Source organism: Ornithodoros turicata, chromosome 3, assembly GCF_037126465.1.
Source record: "Ornithodoros turicata isolate Travis chromosome 3, ASM3712646v1, whole genome shotgun sequence".
Lineage (NCBI taxonomy): Eukaryota > Metazoa > Arthropoda > Arachnida > Ixodida > Argasidae > Ornithodoros > Ornithodoros turicata.
The window spans coordinates 21502025-21515925 of record NC_088203.1 but is presented as its reverse complement, the minus strand read 5'-3'; the positions used below and the strand labels follow the sequence as shown (position 1 = coordinate 21515925).

At 42.2% G+C, this 13901-nt stretch overlaps 1 protein-coding gene and 1 long non-coding RNA gene across 2 annotated transcripts in view; one reads left to right on the top strand and one right to left on the bottom strand.

The window, feature by feature from the left end:
* The first annotated feature begins 1098 nt into the window (after nt 1–1098).
* On the top strand, nt 1099–1488 carry LOC135390020 (uncharacterized). Its single transcript, XR_010421664.1, has 3 exons — nt 1099–1177; nt 1274–1373; nt 1458–1488. It is a non-coding gene; the product is annotated as an uncharacterized LOC135390020 (long non-coding RNA).
* Nucleotides 1489–4621: 3133 nt separating this feature from the next.
* The window catches only part of LOC135388275 (uncharacterized), a 49219-nt gene continuing 39939 nt past the window's right edge, over nt 4622–13901 (bottom strand). The window contains exon 9 of the mRNA XM_064617709.1: nt 4622–4904. Coding sequence (XP_064473779.1) covers nt 4716–4904 — 189 coding nt within the window. The 3' untranslated portion in view covers nt 4622–4715. The remainder of the gene's footprint in view (nt 4905–13901) is intronic.

The following is a 13901-nucleotide window of genomic DNA, read 5'->3' as shown; positions in this document are numbered from 1 at the left end:
CTACAGGAAGGCCTCCTGTTTGCAAAATTCCGATCCTCTACAGTTTGCAATTCATCAAAGAGGTCACATTTCACAGTCTTTCCAAACAAATGTATCTTTCACTAGTCTTAGCGGCGTCAAAATTTTCACAGTAACGGTTTCATGCTCGCACAGCTGAAGACTGTTTATAAATGGATCCCTTTTTTGCACTCTCTTGGTAGGTGATATACGGGTGCACTTTGTTGCTGCAGAAATTCTCTTCTCGTCGAGCTCTTTTCGGCCATCTGCTATCACATGAAGATTTTTCAAGTGGTGTTCCTTGTACCATAGAGGGACGTAATGCTGCTTCCAAGAACTATAGAACCAATTCCTCCATGAGTCATCCTGACGAAACGCCAACACGTTCGACACAAAAAGTATTGTCTTGAGACTTTTGTTCTGTGGCTTCTTGCAGCCAGCCGTGTGGACAGTGAAGAAGCAGATATTGCACGCTGAAAACATCACCTCATCACAAATGCATCGTGCACTGTGAGTTGACAGTCCCTTCTTGTGTGCTTCGACAATCACTATTCTTGGGACTCAACATACAACAGGACATTATCTTGTGGTCTCCGGAGATGAGTACAACCTGCGCTATGGGAAACCGGTACACATCTTTGTGGAAACTGGCCCTGAGGTGATGCCATTTTTTTGCATAACACCATCAAGCTTTCTACCAGACCTCAGACTATACCATCTTGAATCTCAGAGACAAGTGTATATTGTTGTGTGCGACCCTCAGAGTTAATGGACAGTCATCCATATTCAGCTTGTGAAGTAATAAACTCTGTTGTTGTCTCCCTCAGAATATCGCTGCTCAGCCATGATTATGGAGGTATGTATAGTCTGTTTAACCAAATTTTTGCAAAATATATACGCTACTTCCGGTTTTGCTTAATAACTTTGTTTTCTGACACAGAAAGTTCCATATGAGAGGTACATATCTTTCCCTGTGCATGCTACAGTTGTTGCTATATGTGTGTGGTTTTCAGAGCTTGCTCAATGCTGCTTCTTTTTCTCTTTCTTTATTGTTTACTAGACGTTTCTGAGGATCAGGAGTGGAGATCACAAAACGAAAAACTTTGTGTCAGTAACATGTCTTGAGGAGCTAATCAGAGTTGCTGTGGGTCATGGAATTTGTCAGGAGGGCAACATACAGGTATGCCACTTTTGTTATAACGTTTATAACGCTCGTATGAGCTTCAATTGCATTGTTGTTCTAAAAATCTTTGTAACACCAGTTATTTCTTTCTAGGTGTATTTAATGGATGAGTTATCACTTCGCTCTATGGTTGCTGGTGCTGAGAAATGCCTCGATGACATTTTCATTGTTAAAAATGGACTATGGAAACAAGGTATAGTGCATACATCTCCAGATGCCACTTTGCCCTCTTGCTTGGGGCTTTAAGCGCTATTTTTTGTTTTGCTTTCCTGTTTAGATCAGTCAACATGTGTGAGTGCACCTTCACCCACAAATGCCTCTGCTCTCACTAATTTATTACCCTTGGGAGAGCCTCAGCAAAACAGTACTTGATGCATTGGAAGCAGACAATGTTCTGCTTCCCTCTCAACGACAGGAAGTGGCACACATGACAGCGTCATGGCCCTGCATATCCATTGAAGGTCGGAGGCACTCCTGATATTTATTCACAGGTATATTTTCTGTTTGCATGGCTTACCTGAATAGAGTACGGCAGATATAAAAAAAAATTGTGACATGCATTGAAATGTTATAGGAGATCATATCACATTCTGGTAAAATATAGCATTTTGAAACTCACATGATGTAACAAAAAAACTGGTTTGGAAGTTTAGATGGTGCTCTAGCTTAGATTATCTGCGGGCCTGTCTTGCAAGAACCCTCCTTGTATTATACTACATATTTACTCGGCTGGTACGATACATACTGCAGTAAATACAGCAGGCGATGTAACACATACGTATAGCAGAGGCCATATCAACTGCTAACCTTTCAGAGACATTCATATGCTGCACATATGGTGGTGTCTCTGCCATGCTGAACTATGCTCATAAGCATGTTTCACGGATGAAACAAAAAAAATCCTATCTATGTGCTCAGAAATTTGTTGTGCCACTTGTAGTGGTGGACGTGTAGTGTTCTTCATAGACTTATTTGGAATAGTTGGTAGAGAAATGGAGTGATTGTCCTGATCATTACACCATGTGAAACTAAGAATATTTCACCCAATTATTTTGAATACTCATAAGGAAATTGTATTAATTGGTTGTGATTTTAGGCACCTGGTTGGTATCATTGAGAACGAAGGGAGCCAGCACGCATAAGGAAATCAAGTGGGATAAATGCGTGAGGCAATGAGGGCCGCAGATGAATATAGCAAGAAGTGGGAACATGTAAGTTGTAAATGCTTCCTACGAGCATATTACATTTCTTTATTCTTCAAATAATTTAATTTGTTGTGGAAGTATTATGACTAAGGAGGCTCAGTAATACTTTCTTTTCTTTTCAGCTCATGTGATACATAGCGGTCAAATGTTCCGCCACCAAAGTCATGCACAAGTTATCTGTAGTCTTTTCAGTAATTTCCAAAATAAAGGGTTATTATTGAAAAGCTATCCTCTCTGGACACACAAAACATGAGAATTGAACAATTAACAATGAAACAAAATCTCTGGACATCTCGCATTGATCATAAGGACTGTAAAGGAAAACAGCAGGAAACCAGCTAGCATCATGGTCGACAGCATTTATCCCTGTTTTAAAGCGGAATCATCGTTTCATTACTGCACAGGGCCCCGTGATTATAATTAGTGAATTGCTGCCGTAATGAAGAGGCACATCACGAGTACAGTTTCCTATACTTACGTACCTTGCCCAAACGGCACTTTAGCCGTGATGATGTACAATTTACTGAGTGGTAGCCGTTGGCAGTTCACAGCAGGCTCAACACCGTTTTTCTCAGTTACGGGTGCGTTCCTGTATATTCGCCGTCTACCATCAGAGCCGTAACGGAAGACTATGGGGACTTGGCTGGCATCAACGGATAGCAGCATTCGGTCCCGTTTTGAAACGGAATATTTTCTTACAGAGACCTGGCCATCCGCAAAGCTCCCAGCACCGGGGTAGTAGTTCTCACAATCGCCGCTTGGCTATGGGATTTGGCGCTAGCTCGCACTATTCGTTACCACGTGACTTGCCGATACCGCGGCAATACATGGTAGGCTGTGTTGACGACGACGAAGTAATAAGCGTAGCGCGTGCTTAGCAACAGCCTGTGTAGCACGAAAGACGGTGGCAAGAGTGACAGTGTCATTCCCTCTCCCCAATAATGCTATGTGGCGCTTGCAGTGGCCACTACCGTAACTATCCCATGACCCGGCTTTCCCATAGGCGATCGCCAGTTGCCCAGGTCTCTAGTATAGATAGGTCGTGGTTGAAACATGCCGCAAGTAACACCACAACCGCCACAGCAGAGAGAGACAAAGAGCACATTGTTGCCAGGCCTGTCATAGGGAAGCGCCAAGCGCGACGGTTTGTCAGACAGGTTCGGATTTGGAAGTCCATCAGAACCTGGGGCGGTTCCAGGCCCTCAGTTTCGGGACCACGGTTGCGCAGTGTGAAGTTTTTAGCTTTGCTAAAATTGCACATACCTGTCTGATTCTGGTTTAATCCGAGGAAAGTATTATATCTGATTTTCCAGACTTCTAAAAAATGCCAATATTCCCTGTATATGACCAATATTGGGAAATGCCAATATGGCCACTGATGAACCAATATTGGCGGGATCTTGGCAATATTGGGCCAATATGCCCAACGACGAGCCAATATTGGTAGAACCTTGGGAATATAGGGCCAGTATGCCCAATGGTGAACCAATATTGGCAGAATCTTGGGAATACTGGTCCAATATTGGACCTGTATTCCCAATGTGCAGCCAATATGGGGCCAAGCTTCTGTGCTGCTTGGGTTGCTTCAATAAGGGAATTTCGGGCAAAAGAGAGATAACAGAATGGATGACAATCCTCGTCGACATTCGTTAATTTTAAAAATAATCCTGTAACGTACACGTGCGATCAGATGTCAACAGTCGAATTTCGCTATGCAACCGAGCCGAAACGGAAACCGCGCCGATCGGGAGGGAAGACAGCACAGCGCTCATTCCACATAAGAGGGTCACGTGCTTTAGAGCGGCGGGCATGGTACTGATCTCCTGGCAAGATCAAACGCTTCGTGGTCCAGGTAAGCCTCCGTTGGCGAAGGTGATGCGCGCCAGAGGCGCGCCGTTTTGGTTTCGGTTCATTTGCACAGCAAAATTCAGCTGTGGATGTTTCAATCAACGTGCTCCTTTCACGATTTTCCAAAGATACAACAACTGTGAACGACTGTGCCATCTTGCTTTTGCCCGAATCAGGTTTAGGTAATTAGCCATCTTGCAGTCACGTACTCTCTCCAACAGGATGTCCGACTGAACGTATACTGAACTGGAACAATAATAAAAACAACTAATAAACAAGAAAACGCCCTCTATAATTCCGTAATCCATACATCACAACGACAGCTCCGCCATCCCGCAACGCAGCCATAACCGAGCATCTGTGCGATTCCAAGTACAATCAGTACGTAATAAGTTGCTTCACGCACTTTATCTCCACTTCACACTTTCACACTTTATGCTCCACATTCAAATGGTAGCTACATTATTCACTTGTGTGCTAATTCAACAATTAATATTCGTGCACTCTACCCCCGTGTAGTCTTCGTAAATAGTAGACGTTGCCCACTTCACAAGTCCAAAGTCGCCTTTGGGTTCGACGAAAAATGGTGGTTTTTTGCACAAGTAGTGAATGTGGACGTCGAAGATGACGTAGCCGCCTGTGAAGTTAAAGTTGTTGTACGCCAAACACATCTGCAAAGAATAGGAAAATGTTATCAGCAAGTTGTAATGCCTCAGTGTGACTTGCATAGTCATAAGGGATTTCCTGTGCCCTCATAAAATGCTGATTGCTGTAACTGTACAGTAACTAATCACATCCTTTCAGAATCGCAATAATTTCGTGCCTACCTTTTATTTTACTACCTGTCTCAAGCCGGCATTCATTGCTCATATTAGTACCAGTAGCCTTGAAAGAATGGAGATGTGACCGCTATTTTATCCAATCAGAACAATCTTTCACTTGTCCCACCACCACCCCCTGTCCTGTCGCTTCTCTGTAGGGCACAGCCACTGCTCTCGTGCCACCTGCACATGTGCTCTTTCCACTGTTGCAGGGATTCTTGAAGTAGATTACAAGTTTACCCTTTTTCGTGACAGCTTTGTACGTTTGGAGAATACGGGATCGCTTGAACTCAAGAAAAAAAAATACATATATGAGACTTTCCTTTCACCGCGTTCGATCGTTTGCTCAGGAGCTTATGATCATTAGGTATTTTTTTTACGTTAGTGACAGCATTAAACGCGACCTTCCTGCAGCGCGTCTGGTAGCGGGAGTTCAACCACAAAACTATATCCTGAAAGACAAGTTACTGCTCTTTATTTTGAGCCTAAAAATGTTTTGAAGTTATACAGTCAAACAGCTTTACAATGAAACTCAGGAGACCGCGAAATAAATTCGTAGTAAAGGTCACTTCGTTAAAGAGGTTGTCCACCATATCCTATGAGGCTCTGATGGGATCACAAAAAAAAATCGTTGCAGTGGTATTTTCGTTAAGAAGTTTGGCTGTACTACATGTACTCCAGAACGGATGATTCAAAGAAGCTCAAAACTGCCTCAGCACGCATCGCGCCATGGCCATTATGACATGGGAAAAAGAATGGGAAGTCAGCGTTTCACACACGCGTTCGTAGAATTCAAGGTCACTCGCGCGCTCCGCTACTATGCTCAGCTGCTATGCGAGGCGGTGGTTTTGCAATGAGAAATTGGGTTTATGCCAATGAACTGCGAAACAGAAGTTAGCTTTTAAGATGTCATCGTCTAACAATACGAAACAGCATGTAAAGAACCCCTGGAAACATGAAAGGCGCTAACAGGATACAAATCTAGTGCGCCTTGATTTTACATATACGTATTACAAAATCAGATTAGGACATATTGAGCCCCAAATTTTATCTAATGTGTCATTTTGCCTTTGCGAGTGCAGTTTGGGAAACGATTTTGTTAAACGCGACCTCTCCGGGTGCACCTGTGCAAATTGGTACGGGACTCAAATTCCGCGGACTCAATCTTAATGTCACATATGCATTTTACACAATCAGCTTAGGACATTTCTATATCATTTTTATATCACATGATATTAAACCCAGAATTTCATCAAATTCGCCACTATTCCTTCCAGAGTGCCGTTTTGGAAGCGATTTTTTCAAAAGCGACCCCTCATGGTGCAACAGGGGAAAGTTGTAGAGGCCTAACTCCGTCATCGTAATTTCACGCATTCATATTACAAAATCAGCTTAGGGCATTTTTGATGTTTTTATAGCACGTGGTATTACGCCCCAAATTTGATGACTTCTCACACATTTTTTTGGCCTTCGCGAGTGCCGTTTTGGAAGCGTTTTATTATTATTATTTTTTTTTTTTAACGTGACCTGTCCGTGAGCAACAAGGGGTTTCACGCGTTTTAAAGGGTTCGATCTGCTGCAGCCTTTTCGAAATTTTGCGGTCGGCTCTGTTACAATACCAGTATAAGGGCATAGCACATGCCCTTGACAGAATCTCAGCGGCATCATGATAAAAGCTGTTTGAGTGATTTCAAAGGGCTTTGCTGCCGCATTTTCGAAACTTCACGGTCGCCTCTGTCACAACTCACAACCCCAGTAGAAGGGCATAACATAAGCCGTCGCGAATATGTCTTTCGCACCATGATTAAAGTGGTTTCACTCGTTTTGAAGGGCCCCTCTGCTTCCTTTTCCGAATTTGGCGGTCGCCTCCGTTATGATGCCAGTACAATGACATTGTATAAGTTGTTGATAATATGTCTTTGGAAACATAATACAAGGGGTTTCGCTTGTTTTACAGTGCTCTCCTGGCACCTGTTGCAGATTTTGCGGTCGCCTCTGTTACAATCCCAGTAAATGGGCGTAGTATAAGTAGTTGATAACAGCTTCGCTATGCAGAATACAGCAGTGACCCTATGTGTTGAGTGATGAGTACTGGCTTGTGATCGTATTCCTTGGACGTCCCTGCAGTCATAGGGGTTGCAGAAAGTTTTTTGTTTTTGTTTTACTTTTGGCAAAGAACTTGGAAAGTGAGGCAATGTTTCAGAAGCAGACTGTGTGTGATCTTTGCCGTCGTGGTCACTTCTTGCATGTAGAAGTGAAAACGAAGCAAGGAGTTCTTCCTGCATACCCCACTTCGCTTGGAGAAAAAATAGTTGATTACCATGAACACTGAAATGCAAAAGGCTTCGGAAAGGATGCGAATTTTCATCTATCAAATATTTTCCTCACAGTACCGGTAGGCGTCCGCTGTGAGTGTTCGCACTGCCGGAGATTTGTCGTGCTAGTTCAGTTTTGTGCGTGGTATCTTCGCTTTTTTTTTCCTTGTCATATCCTCGGCTCTGTCATGTTGAATTCAAATGGCAGACATGTTTTATCCCGTGTCGCAGCTCCTATCAGCAGCAAAGAGCAACGTCAACGTTTCTTCTTGTGATTGTTGTGGTTCTTGGATCAATGCGGAGAAGCAAAGAAACGGGACAGGATGTGATAAAATATCTGCGTGATTTCGAGTGGAACGAACCATTCCGAAAGACTGTACCGTACAACTACAGGTGTTCCGTCGTATTTAATCCTGATACCACGGAATTCAATCCTCATACCGTGGAATTTAATCCTCCTGTTAAATTTAACCCTCGTGCTGCTAATTTTAATCCTTGTGCCGTGGAATTTTATCTGGAAAATTATTTGGAAATTATTTTCGGGTTATCTTTTCATTACTCTTTTCACTACAATGTCATAGTGTGGGACAGCCATTGATGATTTCCTCATTTACACCCATAAACAAAAGTGCAGAAGCCGAATATTGAATTGAATTGAAGATTGATATGATTGATATGAAGAATTATGATATTGAATTGAAGCCGAATACTGAATATTTTTGTATAGGTTTAATTTATCCATGCTTTCGCATGGAGGACCACGCTTCTTCAGGTACAAAGTGAAGTGGTGAGACGCATATGTATATATAGTATAGACACATACACACGACTAAACACAATGTTGCACAAAGAGCGGGAGAGGAGATATGGTGCCACATGTCTGTGTACTACGAATTACTGGACAGGTAGCTAAGTGCTGACCTCTAACAGTTTGAGAAGAGGATGAAAGAAGTATGAAAGGCGCGCCAACTTCGTTTCGCGGAAGGGTTGTTATCCCTGTGGTGGTACACGGTGACAGACCTGTAAATTTATCACGCCGTCCATCATTGCCCGTAGCACATCGGGTGACCTCGATTTAAAAATTCGTCATTCGCTTCATTGTAATTCACCCATATTTGTTACCTGACATTCTCCTGTAAGTACAATTCACAATACATCGGTGAAACTTCTAACGTTATAAGAAAAAGATTTTACGGCCATAAATTTGATATCCTAAATGCCCGTCAAACTCCTGTAGCCATTCATTTCAATCAAACTAATCACGATTTTCAAACTGGTTGGAAAATTATATTGCTAGAAACGGGGTTCCGCACCGACATTAAACGTAAGAATAGGGAGCCTTGCTTAATTTATCAATTCAAGTGCCTAACGGCAAATGGTCTGAATCTTAACCCTGGTTCGTTATACCAGCTGATGGAAATTTAATAGTTCTATATCTATATTTATTTGTGTAGTAACTAAATAAGCTTCGCTTCAGAGTCTCGACACTGAGGTCCAATGAAGAGAAGAAGCGCCATCTTGTTTCCGCACCACACAGGTAGTAGAGGTACCATCCCCAGTTGAGGGTCAAAGACGGCTAACGTAATGCTCGCTGTGGGACAGAGAAGCGTGTGCGATTGTTGAGCCATAATCCATGTATTATCAACCAGAGCGTTCCGAAGATGTCAAGGTGAGCTCAAGGCCGTCAACTTCTGCTTGTAAACGAAAGGAACATTTCATCCGAGCACGATAGATGGCATCGTGCGCACTGCCCGTGGGTAGCGTGGCGCGGAAACAAGATGGCGCATTCTGGCTCTTGGAACTCAGTGTCGATAGCTTGGAACTCAGTGGAACTCAATAGCTTATTTAGTGACTCGATTGTGTACCAATCTTGAATATTCGCTTTAGTCATCGTCTGGCGCTCAGTTACATAATCCGTAACCTTCCCTTTTGTCCATTCTTGGCCACTCGTTTCCAACACTCGTGGACCCCTCTTTCCGCGAAACCAGGTGACAGGGTGGTCCACCAACCATGATAGATATTCATAGTAGAAATGTAGGCCCTGGAGAGAGATGGTGAAGGGTTTGAGGCAATCATAAATTGCCCCCTCGGGTTCCCCCCTCGTGTGGCGTGTCAATGTAACTTCCTTTCTTCGCAGCTTTGCGCTCAAACTACGAGCCGTCAAAAAAGAGGCGGAGCCAAGCGCTCATTTCCACGGATTTTCGGCGAATTTATTTCGGCGATTGCCATTGCATTACGAGTGGGATTATGTGCTATACTGAATAAAATGACCACGAGGAACCCATTTTCGCAAAGAAAACGTTAGGTTGCCTTGGGAAATTTCGGAGTTCAATTCAAGATATTAACTTTCCGTCAATTCAAATGAAATAAAAATGTTACCAATATGTGGCAAAAGTTATAGGCGGAAAAAATCCCTTGACCGCATGTCTCTCCGGGGCCTACGTTTTTTTTACTATGAATTTCTATCACGGTTGGTGGACCACCCTGTATACTTATGCGTGTCACCACTTCACTTTGTACCTGAGGAAGCGTGGACCTCCACGCTTGTATAAATTAAACCTAAACAAAAATATTCAGTGTCGGTTTCTGCACTTTTGTTTGTGATCTACAGGACTTGTCTTCCCTCTTCGTATACGCTTCATTTACAGCCAAAAATTGACTTTTTTTGTGACTATCACTGCACAATACACTACTATGTGATGGTATGAGACTACCTGCATGATTTCTGACCTGATATGACTATTTCATTGTTTACGGCTATAAATTGACTTTTCGTGACTATGCCTATACTCTATGCACTACTATGGGATAGTGTGGGTCTGCCTGCATGATTTATGAACTGTGTTGACGGTTTCCTCGTTTAAGGGCATAAATTGATTCTTTTTGTGAATATCACTGCCCAATGCACTACTGAGTGATGGCATGGGACTACCTGCATGATTTATGACCTTATATGGCTGTTTCCTTGTTTATGGCTATAAATAGATTTTTTGTGACTATGTCTACTCTAGCACTACTATGTGATGGTATGAGACTGCCTGCATGAGTTTTTGATTATTTCGTTGGATGGATATAAACTGACTTTTTATGACTATACCTACTCTATGCACTACTATAGGATGGTATAGGTCTATCTGCATGATTTATGATATGTACCGAGAGGATAGAGAGGTAGCAAGCGAGCTGGTGGTATAGATCCATAACTTAAAAACCCGAGACTTTTTGTGACTTTTACTGCTCTATCAACTGCTATGGGATGGTATGGGACTACCTGCATGATTTGTGACCTGCGTTGACTATTTCCTCGTTTACAGTTATCAATTGACATGTGCACTAGTATGGGATACTAAGGATTACCTGCATAATGTACGACCGGTTATCAATATTTCCTTGTTTATAACTATAAATTGAATTTTTATGGATATTACTGGTCTATGTATTACAATGGGACGGTATGGGAATACCTGCATGACTTTGGCCTTCTTTACAGCTAGGATTTGACTTTTTATGACTACGGCTACTGTATGCTCTGCTATGGGATAGTCTGAGACTACTTGCGTGATGAGGGACCTGTTATGACAATTTCCTTGTTTATAACTATGAATTTACTTTTTGTGACTATCACAGCTCTAAGCACTACAATAGGATGGTATGGATTACCTGCATGATGTATGGCCTGTTATGACTAGTTCCGTGTTTATAACTATAAACCGGCTTTTTGTGACTATCATTGATCTATGCACTACAGTGGGGTAGCATGGGACTACTTGCATCATATATGACTTGTTACGACTATTTCCTTGTTTACACCTATAAATGAACTTTTTATGACTAAGACTACTACATGTACTACTATGGGATAGTACGGACTACCTGGAACTACAGCGAACTACCTGGAAAGTATTTACTCTGAAGCTGGAACATACAAACAGAAAAACACAGCACAAGCTTCAAGTTGCCTGGGGAAAAGAACAATTGAACTATGACATTCATCGAAAAAAAACCCTTCTTTTTCACGCCTCTTTCCAAACGTAAGTTGGTCGACAATGAGAGGCACATCACACCCTGGCCATCAGTTCTTTATAATGATCTTCATGTTTCACTGCAATTTATCGCTTCATTGATGTCTTTGCGCGTCACAGGCCTTCTATGTTAAAATGAGGGGGGCCTCGATCTTGAATTCTAACATAACAAGCCTTATCGTTATGTTTACGTTACGTTGTTGTAGCTCTCAACAGGTCATAAACCATGAAGGTAGCCTTATAGTATCCCATCGTGGTGTAAAGAGTAGTCGTGATTCTAAGTTCATTTGTAGGAGTAAACCAGGAAATTGTCATAACAGGTCATAAATCAGGTAGTCTTACATTATCTCATTGGAGTACAAGTAGTAATCGTGTTTATAAAAGGTTCATTTAAAGCTGCAAACATGAAACAGTCATAACATGTCATAAATCGTACAGATCTCATACTATCCCATTGCAGTGCACAGAGTACTAGTAGTCACAAAAAGACCATTTGTAGCTGTAAACCAGGGAATTGCCACAACAGGTCATAAATTATGTAGGCAGTGTTATAATACCCCTTGTTGTGCAAACAGTCGTATTCATAAAAATCAATTTGTAGCTAAAAACCTGGAAATAGTCATAACAGGTCACAAACCATCCGGGTATCTTAAATTATCCCAAGGTAGCTCCAATAGTACTCATAGTCATAAAACGTCAATTTGTAGTTCTAAACAAAGAAATAGTCATAACAGGTCATAAATCATGCAGGTAGTCCCTACTATCCCATAGTATGCATAGAGCAGTCATAGCCATCAAAAATCAGTTTATAGCTGTAAACAAGGAAATAGTCAAACTGATCATAGGTTATGCGGGTAGTCCCATACTGTCGCATAGTAGTGCACTAAACAGTGATAGTAACAAAAAGTCAAATCATAGCTGCAAACGAGGAAATGGTCAAAACAGGTAATAAATCATGAAGGTAGTGCTATACCATTCCAGAGTAGTGCACGGGGGAGGCATAGTCATAAAAGTCAATTTACAGCCATAAACAAGGAGGTCAAAACAGGTCACAAATCATGCAGGTAGCCCCATACTAGCCCATTGTAGTGCATAGAGCAGTGATAGTCACAAGAAAGTCAATTTATGACTGTATGACTGTAAACGAGGAAATAGTCAAAATGTCACAAATCATATAGGTAGTCCCATACTATCCCATAGTAGTAGATAGAGTAGCCATAGTCACAGAATGTCAATTTATGACTAAACGAGGAAATAGTCAAAACAGGTCACAAATGATACAGGTAGTCCCACACCATCCCATAGTAGTGCATTGAGCAATGATAGTCAAGTCAATGTATAGCTGCAAACAAGGCAGCTGTAAATTATGACTGATTACAAGTCAAACCAGGGCATAAATCATGCAGGTAGTCCCATACCATCTCATATTAGTGCACAGAGTAGACAGTCAAAAAAAAATAAATTTATAGCAAATCAATTTGGATCGAAGTTAGAAGCTGTCTTGTAAACATCTGTAGTAATTGTCTGTTGTTCAGTTGTTGTAAATTGTCCTGTGATAAAATTCCATCAGCGTTCTCTGCTTCTTTACCGCCTCGTGGTTTAGCAATATTCTTTCATTCATAGGTGCTGCACGGATTTGGGTCTATACACGCCCTTGGTTCTGAATGTATTTAGTTCTGCACCAATGTTTCTCTACCAACGAAGTCGCGTTTGATGAAACCATCGCCGAGATTGCACTCACCGGCGCCAAATTAGAAATTTCTTGCATTTTATCTCGTGTTACCTTGATGTAAATGTGATGTCGTCATCATTTAATGACGTAGACCGACTAATGACTATGAGTCCGCGGCCCACAGTTGTTTCCCCTGCAGCAACCTGAAAAGTAGCGTTTGGTTAAATCGTTCATTCTCAATTGACCACAGAACAAACAGGATACAAGGCCGCACACAAGTCGCTGCGTTGTCTCGTGTTTCGCTCTTTGATGGCATGAACGTGGATTTACACCACCTAGCACAAATTATACTTCAGACATTTGGTTAGATCATCGCCGAAGTGGCACTCAGTCACTGGGGCCAAATTGTCAATTTATTCTACTTTAGATCGTAATAAATATGCATAATAATTTAATTACATCTGTATATCGTCTCTGGACCATAGCTGTTTCCCCTGCTGCGCCATTAGAAGTCGCATTTGGTCAGTTTGTCGCCCAGAAGGCAATCACAGGCGCCAAACTGCCAATTTCATCCGGAAATCTGCCAATAGCACGAAGGTCTCATACTCGTTTCCACTCTTCCATAATATTTCACCTCCGCTTCCCGCGTGTGTTATCGTTGCTGTGAGGCCGCGCCGCGAGAGGTGACCGGTACATTCTAAGAACCATGGGAAGACTTCCCGATCTACGTAGCAGACGACGCACGCCATGGGTGCTGGAGGTGGATGTGCCGGGCTCTAGAAACGTCTTCAGAAAGCGGTAAAGCGCGTCTGTCAGAACCTGACTAATAAACTGTCGT